The sequence below is a fragment of the Camelus bactrianus genome, chromosome 8 (assembly GCF_048773025.1).
Source record: "Camelus bactrianus isolate YW-2024 breed Bactrian camel chromosome 8, ASM4877302v1, whole genome shotgun sequence".
In the NCBI taxonomy this organism is placed as follows: Eukaryota; Metazoa; Chordata; class Mammalia; order Artiodactyla; family Camelidae; genus Camelus; species Camelus bactrianus.
Genome location: NC_133546.1, coordinates 6,507,265 through 6,519,473, shown reverse-complemented (window position 1 = coordinate 6,519,473; position 12,209 = coordinate 6,507,265). Strand labels below are relative to the sequence as shown.

At 43.6% G+C, this 12,209-nt stretch overlaps 1 protein-coding gene across 6 annotated transcripts in view; it reads right to left on the bottom strand.

The window, feature by feature from the left end:
* AGPAT4 (1-acylglycerol-3-phosphate O-acyltransferase 4) overlaps positions 1–12,209 on the bottom strand; it is a 106,370-nt gene that overhangs the window by 68,942 nt on the left and 25,219 nt on the right. For all 6 annotated transcript variants that reach the window (XM_074368042.1, XM_074368047.1, XM_045524502.2 and 3 more), the window contains one exon: positions 4,236–4,501. In XM_074368042.1, coding sequence (XP_074224143.1) covers positions 4,236–4,413 — 178 coding nt within the window. In that variant the 5' untranslated portion in view covers positions 4,414–4,501. The remainder of the gene's footprint in view (positions 1–4,235; positions 4,502–12,209) is intronic.

The window sequence follows — 12,209 nt, the reverse complement described above, 5'->3', positions numbered from 1 at the left end:
CACAAGGAAGGGTAATACATTCTACTCCGCAGCTGTGCCTCGTAACTCTTCCTCCTCCTCACCTTGCAGAAGCTCGCTCCATCCCTCCTCCTCATTCAGTGTGCTAGGCCAGCCTGTCTCAGCCTCCCGGGATTACAAATCTAGGCAAAAATGAGATAAAACCACCCTCCCAAAGCCGGCCATCTAGATTAAATAAACTCTCAAACTGTTCTTCCTGGCGCTGGTCCTGAGCATCAGACTAAGATTCTCCGCTGCGTGCGCCGTGCCAGTAATCGCGCCATCTCCATGCCTTTTACATCACTGTGGACTTTTACCTGCCCGGGCTGCTGACTACTTCGGACTCACCTGGTGCAACAACAAGCCCTTGACAAACATTAAAAAAAAAAAAAAAAAAAAAAGGTGGGGTGATGATGACACAGCTCTGTTAGTACAAATTGAACGGGGGATGGAGGGGGATCTGAATCTCTAGGAAACCATTCACTCTGCCCTTTTTTCTTAAATCAGAGCTGAATGACTGCTGCTGATTTTCTAAGCTTTAGGGTGATTCATTAAACCCCAGGAAGAGATTTTATCTTAACTCAGAGGGAAGAGGAGGAGAGTGAAAGCAAACAGAAAGGGCCTGACCATCTTTTACCCCAAGGGTACCCTTGACGATCAAAGATTCCCAAGCAGTCTGCCTCTTACAGGTCTTTGGTGGTGGTTGTGAAACACTCAGCGCACAAGGAAATCTATCAGCTGCAGAGATCAAGTTCAAAGACAGAAAGAAGGAGCACAGCCTGGCTCTAACACACGCAGGGGTACCAGGAAGGGAGAAGCTGGGAAAGGTGCGGGTGAGCTCCGCTCTCGCTACAGTGAGTGCCGGAGCCAAGCCCCTTCCACCACCTTCTCCTTTCCCAGGAGCTAGAACTGCTTCTCCGGAGAGAAGCCCTTCCTTCCCTCTACAGGCAGTGTGACATTTCTCTGCTTCCTTAGAAACCTTCCCCCGGGGCAGTAGGCACAGAGCACTGTGGGATGTGCCCAGCTGGGATGTACCTGGATGCAAGTGCTTCCGAGCCTTCTGTAAAATCAGGCTGCCTGCCCTGCCCTGCCCTGGGCGGGGACATGCCAGTGGTCTTGGATGCTTACCTTTCGTCTGGCATCATTCTAAATAGTTTAATTAATTTTTGATGTTTAAAAATCCTCTTTGCCAACAAGCTCATGAAAAGATGCTCAAAATTGCTAATTATCAGAGAAATGCAAATCAAAACTACAGTGAGGTATCACCTCACACCAGTTAGAACGTCCATCATTAAAAAGTCCACAAACAATAACTGCTGGAGAGGGTGTGGAGAAAAGGGAGCCCTCCTACACTGTTGGTAGGAATGTAGTTTGGTGCAGCCATTATGGAGAACAGTATGGAGATTCCTCAAAAAACTAAAAATAGACTTACCATATGATCCAGCAATACCACTCCTGGGCATATATCCAGAGAAAACCATAATTTGAAAAGATACATGCACCCCAATGTTCATGGCAGCACTATTTACAACAGCCAAGACATGGAAACAGCCTAAATGTCCATCGACAGATAACTGAATAGAGAAGATGTGGTATATTTACACAATGGAATATTATTCAGCCATGAAAAGAATGAAATAATGCCATTTGCAGCAACATTGATAGACTAGAGATTGTCATATTAAGTGAAGTAAGTCAGACAGAGAAAGACAGCTATCATATGTTATCACTTATATGTGGAATCTTAAAAAAAATTACACAAGTTCTATTTATAAACCAAAAACAGACTCACAGACATAGAAAATAAACTATGGCTGGTATGGTGGGGAGGGATAAATTAGGAATTTGGGATTAACAGGTACATATTACTATATACAAAATAGGTAAACAATGAGGACCTACTATATAGCACAGGGAACCACACTCAATTTCCTATAATGACATATAATGGAAAAGAATCTGAAAAAAATATATATATGTGTACAACTGAATTGCTTCGCTATAAACCTGAAACTAACATTGTAAATCAACTACACTTCAATAAATAATTTTGAAAAAATCCACCTTGCTTTCTGAATGTGTTACTCACCTTAATTTCTACCAGAAACAAGTTGGCTAAAGCATCCTTAGAAGAAAATTGACACATATGTCTCCACTACCTACCAAAAGCAAAATAGAGTACTCTTAGGGACTCCCAAATCCTATCTCTTATTTCTTGACCCCAAATGAGAAATCCAGTTCTTAACCATCTGTTTGAAATTTAAAAAGGAGTTATGACAATGCAACTAGACATGATTTTGAATTGCAAACTGGGGATCTCCACAGGTGTGCACAAATGATATAAATACAAGTTTCAATTGAAATACAAGTTTCAATGCTAATTGCTTTGTTCAACTTAAGTTTTGTTCAAACAGACACTTAAGCATAAAAAGACATTTAAAATGATAAATCTCAGGCAATTATCTCCACTTGATTATGCAAACTCTTCTCTCTTCAAACAGTTCAAGTTCGGGTCATCTCCTACTGCCTCTGTCCTGTGCTGACAGGTTGCTCCCTTTTCTACCCATGATAGACACCTAAATCCTAGAGACCACGTTAGAGTGAAATGTGTGATAAAGAAATCTGCACCACCTACTACTGCACTGCATGGGGGGCTGCACCCAAGAGCCACAGACATGCATTAAAGATACATTTTTTGCAATTACAACTTTATGATCTTATGAACGTTTTCAAAACATTTATGTAAAACACTCCAATGCAAGACATAGTAGGTCTAGAACACAAACCATATCAGAAATAGTATCAGATGTATTTGTCAGTTCTGAGTCAGTGAAAGAAATAACGAATAAGGATGCCTCCATCATTTTTTTTCTCACAAGACAGTATTTTGAAGTTCAGAAAATAACTCATTGAATCAGTAGCAATACAATCAGATAACTGTGTGCAGCTTGTATGATTTTGATCCAAATTCCAGTTTGATTGCTTCATGTAAGGGGTTTCAAAAAGATATCCAGAACTTTGGCCTCTTGACATAACCTAGGGTAGCTCAGATTTTTAAATTGCTTAATCTGAGAGAGCTCATTTTAAAAAATATATTCACACCCATATATATAATTGGTAATGATGCACTGCATGCTGTAGTGTTGAGAATGGGTATAGATTTCTGGTCAGTCAACACTGAACTCATCTCTACACACCCCAATACTCAGATTCACCTTTTTTCATTTTTATTTTTGATATTCAGGCCAATTGAACTCATCATGTTTAAAATAGTCTAGTAAAATCAAACACACACACACACACACACACAAATGACTATACATAACACTGGAGAAATCTGAACAAGGTTGGTGGATGGTGTCAATGTCAAGTTTCTTGTGGGGACACCATACTGTGGTTAGGCAAGTGGTCACCACTGGGGGAAACTTGGTGAAGGGTATATGGGATCTCTCTATATTACCTCCCATACTTGCATGTGCATCTATAGTTAGCTCAAAAAGTTAAAGGAAAGCAAGAGAACAATATATTATATTGCCATTTAGTTTTTAAAAATGTGTATGTCTTATGTAACTATACGCATCCACAGACTCATCTGTTCACATGTACAAACATAAGAGCCATATACACATGCATTTCCTTATAGAAATAGCATATATATATAATATATATATACACACACACATATATGCAATCTCTGTAGGGATCACTAAGAAATCATTAACACTGCTTGCTTCGGAGAAGAAAAACTAGAGAAACAGACAGAATGTGTATTTACTTTTCACAGGATACCCTTCTGTGCCTGTTGAATTTTGTGCTATTGGCATTACTCAATCAAAAATAATTTGGAGGGGGAGGGATAAATTAGGAGTTTTGGACTAGCAGATACACACTACTATATATAAAATAGATAAACAACAAGGTCCTACTGTACAGCACAGGGAACTACATTCAATACTTGTAATAACCTATAATGAAAAAGAATATGAAAAATATATATTTATGTATAACTGAATCACTATGCTGTACACTAGAAACTAACACAGCATTGTAAATTGACTAGAGAAATCATCATTTTTAAGAGGGTAAAATAGACATTTCAAACCTAAAACAAACAGAAACAAACCAAAACAAAACAACTCAGCATACTCTGAAAGCCCAGCGAACCTGTACATAAAGCCCTAATTCTGACACACACACCAGCCGCGAAGATGCAGAGAGAGAAACGTTAAGTATCTTACGGCTGGAGACGCAGTAAGACAGCCGGCAGTTTATCTTCCTGAAGAGCTGCTTGTTAATCGGCCAGAGGAGGAGCGTGAGGAGCTGAATGGTGTTGACTATTAGCCCCGAGGCGATAAATACGTAACAGAAGACGAGGTGGCACAGGAACTGAGACTTCAGCAACCCCACGAGGTCCATGATGTGCGGTTGCTCTTACCCCCGAAAGATAAACACCCGCAGGACAGCACCTCCAGAGGGGAAGAAGGCCCGGGACTCAGGGATGCGCCTGAAACACAGACCAATGTTCACTGTTAGAAAAAATGCTATGTGCTCTCAAAAACACACTCTTAAAAGGAAAATATACTCTCGAGATGAAACACATTGTGTGTTCATTTATTTCCTTACTTATTTTTGAAGTATACTTGATTTAAAAGTTATGTCAGTCTCTGATGTACAGCACAGTGATTCAGTGATGCACACACATGTATATTCCTTTCCAGAGTCTTTTTCATTGTAGGCAATTCCAAGCTACTGAATATAGTTCCCCGTGCCATACACTAGGGCCTTGTTTATCTATTCTGTACATAGTAGTCTGTATCTGCAAATCCCAAACTCCCAGTTTATTCCCCCCCCCCGCTTCCCCCTTTGGTAACTGTAAGTTTGTTTTCTATGTCTGTGAGTCTGTTTCTGTTTTTGTAAATAAGCTCATTTGTGTCATTTTTAAAGATTCTGCATATATGTGACATCGTCAATTTAGTTTTATTTCACAAACATTTACATAGTGCTTCTTCAGTGTCAGGCACAGTTTCAGCGCTCTGACACTAACACAACGTTGTAAATCAACTACACCTCAATTTTAAAAAATGCAAAAAAAGGAAATAGTCCCTTTAATTGTCCTCACACCTGTGAGGCCGGCACTATGATACAGAGGAGGGCACGGAGGCTGAGCGGCTTGGCCAGGGACCACAGCTCCTGCCTCTGCAGAGAGCCGCTCAGCCAGAGTTCAAATCCCTGGGCCTTTCTTGCTGCCTCCACCAAGCCCCCTCCTCTCCCTCCACTCCTTATCTCCAGACTTCCCTGATGCACCCCTGCCCTGGAGAGATTGGGGGCCACCCCGGGGGTGATGCCTGTTGCCACACAGGACCCTCTGTTGCTACTGGTTCAACTGTTCGCCTTCCTGCGCTGGACTCGCGCTCCTCCGGGAGCACGTGGCTGCCTTGAAGCTCATGGCTGTCTCCCCTGCCCTTGGAACAGTCATTGGCACAGAGGTGGAGCTTAGTTTTCAAATCTATATATTGTGTGAAATGATTTAACGGAGGTAGACAAGGGATGAACTTTGAGATTTCAGTAAACAACAAATAACCAACTAGGAAGGCCAGAGAACCCCCCCAACACTCCTGACCTACACACACCCCCACCCACGCCCACGCGCATGCTTCAGAGCTCTGAAGTCAGAAAGAAACTCAAAACGTGCCCAGCAGCCAGCCTCTCAGTCCTCTCATCAGTCTCCAGCCCCAAAACGGAATAATCGAAGAGCTGTACGTTTGGCAAAGAAAGACTTTGAGGAACAGCCTAAAGGCAGGAGGTTCAAATACTCCGAGGGAGCCGAGAATCAGGCTGGGGGGACGAGGCACCGCAGACCGACTTCTCCTGGGAGCAGGACGTCACTGCAGGACGTCACTGCAGACCACTCAGGAAGAGCTCCATCTGTAGGTGAACTTTCTAACAGGAACAGTCGAGAGGCCTTAGACTTCATTACAGTCTTTATTAATAACATCCCCCCAAATCTGTATGACAGCCTCACATGTATTATCCCATTTTAAGCCTCAGATGAATCCCATGACATGGGCCTTATCATCACCCCAATTTTCAGAGTAAGAAACTGAAAGGGACCGTAGGTTGGGTGACTCACCTAAGGCTGCCACAGTCAGTAACTGATCTTAAAACTCAGTCTTACCTCCCAGCTCTTTCTCCTGCAGTTTTCTGGGCAGTTGGGCACCTGGGGTGTGAGGTGGGCAGTTCTCTTGGACTCAGAACTCCCCTCTGCAGAGCAGCCCAGAAACGACCCCCAGGGCCAAAACCAGGGCAGACTTCAGTGAGCTCTGTCATCCCAAACTCTGCGCAGAGTGGGGAAACGGGGCCGGCTTCTGGGCCTCAGGGGTTCGTTCTGAGGACAGTCTCGGGCACAAGGACAGTCACCAGCTGTGTTCTCCTAAAACATTAGCCTGGCTCAGACTATCCGGAAGGCACGCTGTACTCCTGTATGATTCCTATGTTTCTATGAAGGAAACAGAAAGTGCTTCTGGCCTGATTTCAGCTCAGCTCAGCTGAGACACCCCATGTCTCCAGAAGCCCCAACGCTCTGGCACAAAACCAGGATGCCGTGGGGGCGGAAGGACCCCATCTCTGACCTTTCCCAGACGGCACTGCCCAGATGCATCTCTGGGTTGTCACAGTCCTGATTGAGTTTCACTCAGTCTCTCTTGAAGGAACAGGCAGGAAGCTGGCAGCTCGCCCTCAGCGCACTTGACTTTTAGGAGTTACATGAACAGGGGTGATGGACCTCGGCTACAGTCTGGCAGCAGTAAAAGTCTAATGTTGAACATGCATTACTTTATCCACTGCCCTCGGATCAGCCACTAAAAGCTCCCAGACAGTCTGGCCGGAAAAAGTTTGATACTTCACTAGGTTTCTGGGACCTAGTGCTTGTAACTGATAAATCCTTTGCTTTACTGACTGAACACTAAGAAACGGAAGTCAGCTGACACTGGAAACGCAGGGAGTTAAACGCTGCCTTCCCCAGTTTCCAGGCAGAAGTAGGCCATGATGTGCCATTTGCAGCAACATGGATGGGCCTGGAGATAGTCATGCGGAGTGAAGGGAGCCGGACGGAGAAAGAAAAATACCACAGGGGGTCGCTTCTATGTGGAATCTAAAAAACGACACAAATGAACTTACTCACAGAACAGAAACAGACTCACAGACAGAGGACTCAGATACATAAAACAGATAAAGTCCTACGGTTTAGTAGAGGGAAAGACTATAGTCAGTATCTTGTAATAACCTGTGATGAAAAAGACTATGAAAAGAGATACAGACACATGTATGACTGAATCACTGCGCTGTACACCAGAAACTAACACAACATTGTAAATCACCTACGCTTCAATTTTTAAAAAAAGAAGTAGGGCATTAGGAAGTAAAAGTAAGATTTTTTTCCTTCAAAAGTCCAAGGACCAGCACACCCTTTAGTCAAACCCTCGCTGATACTAGGAGTGTAACACAACACTGTGATGTTTAAGAGGAGTCACAGAGGAAGTCTGGGGGATCACAGACAGGCGGGCCCTGGTGGGCTTGCTTCTGCCCCAGATCCCCTTCCTAGACTGGTGTGGGCTTGGGGGTCAATCGCTTGTTTTACCTCTTTCTGGTCGTGTATCCTCAGATAAATTAGCTTTTCTGAATTTCAGTTTTTGAATAGATTGCAATCAAAATTCCAGGGGCCATTGTTTCTTGTAAAACTTTAGCTGATTCTCAAATTTATATGCAAGAACAAAAAACCCAAGAACAGAGAAGGAATCGCATAATGAAGAATACAATAAGATTGTTACACAATGTAAGTGACTTTAGTTTTAGGGCTGATTATTAAAAGAGAGACAAGGCTAAATTATTTAGGGAGGTGTCTGGTAGGGGAACATGAGTTCTATGTCTTAAGTTTATTCCAGATGGACAGTTGGCGGTGGGGGGACCATCCTACCCATCTTGAACAAAGGCAAGCCTTCTCTCGAAGGTGGTAATTAGCCAGTTTAGTGCCACACTGAGAAAAGATGGTAGAAAGGTCTGATCAGTGATGAAAACGGGGGAGAATGTTGGAAAATTCTTTGCCTGTTTCCCTCATTTCAGGTCGAAGGGTTACGCACGGTGGTTTCTTCCTTCCCCGTGCTTTCTTATTCCTTTCTGTAAGAATGAGATCCTCCCTCTTTCCAGGCACAGAAGTGGACGGACCCATTTCCCAGCCTCCCTGCGGCTGGTGAGATGTGGTCAGAGGGTGGAGCTCATGTGATGAAGGAGATACCTGCGGGCTGTTTGCAATCTTGAAAAGAAAGGACTGCAGGGCTGGTGTGCCCTGTCAAGTGAGCGGAGACGTGAAGATCCAGCCCATCAGCCACAGACAAGAGCAATTCTGGAATGAGAGGGCAACCTGTGGTCACCTTGAATCCAAGCACTGTTGTTCCTGAGGGCGATGGAGGCCAGCTGTTAGAGGACAAGGAATGGCTGAGGGAACGTTTGAATCAGCCAGGGCTGCCTAGAAATCCAGGCTCCGCCACCTTATAGCTTAAGTAACATCTGTTCCTTAACTTCCGTAGCCCATTTTCATTCCCTCATCTGTGAAATCAGAGCAATTCCTTCAACGTGAGGTTGCTGTAAGGCCCAAGTCTAATAAAGCATTTGCAACACTTAGCACAATGCCTGGAACACAGGGAGCATCCAAATCATAGGAGAATTTCTCCATTATTTCAAGAAAAGAAAGAGGCAAGGAGGGAAGAGCTAAGATATATTACTCTGGCATGTCTGGGAAAGCCAGTGAGATCTAAACCGACTTGATTTTCCTTCTCACTATGTATCTAGATTCCGATGTTTTCCTTAATTTACCCTGAAGCGTGTTAAAACATTTCCTCCCCCATCTGTTTTAATTCTAACCTGTACTTTACTGCTGGTGACTCAGAAAGGGGAAGTGATGCATTCACAAACTCACATGGACTGCACCTTCTTAACTAGGTAATAATCTCTGCAAAGCGCAGAGATGAAGCGACTTCAGAATCAGGGAAGATGCAGCCCAGCAGAATGCTTTCCCTGCTCTGTGTTTCCCACGCAGCATTTCAACCATGAAACGGTACCAGCGCCGAGAAGCAGGCGTGCACACGGGACTCCTGCAGGGGCTGGGGTGCGGGGAAGCAGGTGGCACCATATGCCACCCAGCCGCCGTCAGTGGAAACATAAGCAAATAAAAGAAGCTCTGAATCTCCCCATGAGAAAATTCAAGCTGCATCCCTCTCTGAAGATCCACACTGAGTTTCAACATAAAGCATTAAATTAGGCAACGCATAGGCGAACCTGAGTTAATTCTTGCACGTTCTGCTTTGTCAGTATTCTGCAACTAGGGAAACACTCAGGATGAGACTGAACCCGAAGTGGGGTTTTCTCTTTCACCAGCTTGTTTTCAAAGGTTTTGCTTGTTTGTTTTGGACAGTTACATGACAGAACTAAACCAGGTCAGGGTTTTAGAAGAAGCGAAAGCTTTCTTCCAAAGAAATCAATCCAAGTGGAACTGCTGTCTCCCACGGCAATAGAAGTAAAAGCAAAAATAAACAAATGGGATCTAACCAAACTTATAAGCTCTTGCACAGCAAAGGAAACCATAAACAAAACGGAAAGACAACCTACGGACTGGGAGAAAATATTTGCAAATGATGTGACTGACAAGGGCTTAACTTCCAGAATATACAAACAGCGCATACAGCTAAATAACAAAAAACCAAGTAGAATTGCTAAGACAGTGCCCATGACCAATTTAGCATCATTGCTCAAATCTACACAACCCCTTATTTAGGCTGTTTTAACCCCAAACACGTGAACACAGTTCACAAAACAGAAAAGAGATAAAATTGAAATAATACAATTTTTTTACATTCTAAACTAAAAACGATAATACTCCATTTTAAAAGAGACAAGGTAACACAGGACTCATTTGCAGTGTGAGAGCAGCCACTGAGTCTTTTTCGAAAGCGACCTGACACACAAAGACCTAAACACCTTCATGCCACACGGTCCTGTAAACGAACCTCTGACAATCTCTCTCAAGGATAAAGTTAGCGTTTAGAAAATTCTCTCTGCACAAAGATAAGTCAACAAATAATATTTATGAGCACCCAAAATTAGAAACCACTTTGATCTCTGAGATGAGGAAACAACAAAGTGAATTATGGGAAACCAACACAATTGAATGAAGGACTTACCACTCTAATAGGTCTGCAGTAAAATGGATACATTTTCATTGTGTTATTAAGAGATAAAGGTCATGAAATTATATAGAGGGTAATCACAAGAACTCTAAAAACGCAAACGGCAGTTGCACACACGGAGGCAGCCCAGCCAGCCTGGGGTCTGGTTCACCACCTTAACCCTCAGGAAGAAATCGAGCAGGGGAGCTCCAAGACCTTTACACATCGACCGGGTCTCAGGTTCTGACAGAGAAAACCGATACCCTCCCACGGCAGGCTTTCCCGTTCTTTCGCTGGGCTCCCCCTCCGTAGTGACTGCGGAGAACCAGCTTCATCTCTTCCTCAGCCCCCATCTTAACCAGGTGAGGAAAAGGGAAGCAGGACTCTGCGGGGATTGGCGAAGAGCAGCACAGCTAAGGTGGGGCCAGCTGGTGGCCGTTGTTTCTGGCCCAGTCTTTTCGGTCTGAAAGGCAGGGAATGCCCAGTGACAATGGTGCCCCTGCAGAAAGGGACAAGGATGCCGTCCCGGGGAGGGGTGGGGAGGGGGTGGGGGGATCTCGTCCTACAACATCCAGATCTCAAGTTCTACTTTAGGTTGAATAAATTTAGCAAAAATCTCCAAGAGGACAGCAACTAGCTTGTGGAAGCCTGAGGCAGCCACCTAGCACTTAGAAACAACGGATAAATTTAGTTTCTGGATTTCTGGGAGTTACATTGGCCCAAGGCCCAAAACAAAACAGGAGAGAAAGTGTTCTAGACTGAATGTCACTGTCTCTGGGACCATCTCTAACTAAAATATTCCTCAATTAAAAAATTATCATTGTCTAATGGGTTGGCAAGAGCCTACATAAAATTAGCTTATTTTTAAAATTTGATGGATCAGTCCTCTGCCCAATACCCCTGTACAGTACATGAAGTCCATTAAAACAAACCAAACTCCAAAGTCATAAATCATACTCAACTTTTTCATCACGTCCAGTAATAAATAACCCTCAGCCTCTCTTCAAAGTCTAATTTTAGGATGATAAAAACTTAAGTCTATAGAAAATGGAGACTTCTAATTTTATATTTAATAGTTGCTCTGAGCAGCTTATAAGAGAAAAACAAATTCTAAAGAGCATTTAAATCTAATCCAAGGAAACCGAGATTCAGAGGTGAACCCAGATGGATGACTGAGATAACTTTTTCTGTCATGAGAAAAAATAAAGAAGGAAATTAAACTAGGTATTCGCTAAGGCCTTTTGTAGCTCTGACACCTATGATTAAAATGTTGATAGTACCATCAGGTCTTCTGAACCGTAACTGGGGCAGCAGAATAAGTACACGTTATCTCATTAACTATCACCAAAACCTACTCTGGAATATATTGTTATGCCCATTTTATAGATGAAGAAACTGAGGTTTAGTGAGACTAGGTAATGGGAAAAATCAAATAGGGAGTAAATGTCTGAAACCCAAACTCAAGCTCTTCCCCACTGTTAATGCTGCTTTTAAGACAGGAAGCCCAAGGTGGCTAGGCTCCACGTGCACTTGGCCTTCTGTGCCATATGGCAGCTCACAGTCCCCGTCTGACTGCTGGGTTGACCATGAGGTTTTGATCTATTGCCCCACCAGTTGGTCCTGCAGAGACCCCAGTCATGCCCTCCTTCCAGGTAGAACATCTGTCACCTCCAAACCCTAGTCCCGCTTTCCCACAGTCTGCAGGTGTGGAGGGCTGTGACCCCAGGGCGTCCGCGCCGTCGGAGGGAGCCGCCAGCTAGCTGTGTTTCCAATAACCAAGAGTGTGCGAATATTTTTAAATTCCGTTCAATCTCTGGACGTTTCCCCCAAATTTTATGAAGTCCTCATAAAATTCTAATATTATGAAACCCAAAACTGAAATGAAAGGAGGGAAATTAATCTTCTAAATGGGAAGCATCTACATTTCTGCTTTAAATGAGTCTCTTCCAATTACTAATGAAACCTTTTCAAGTGCGGCAGATGGATGGACGTGGA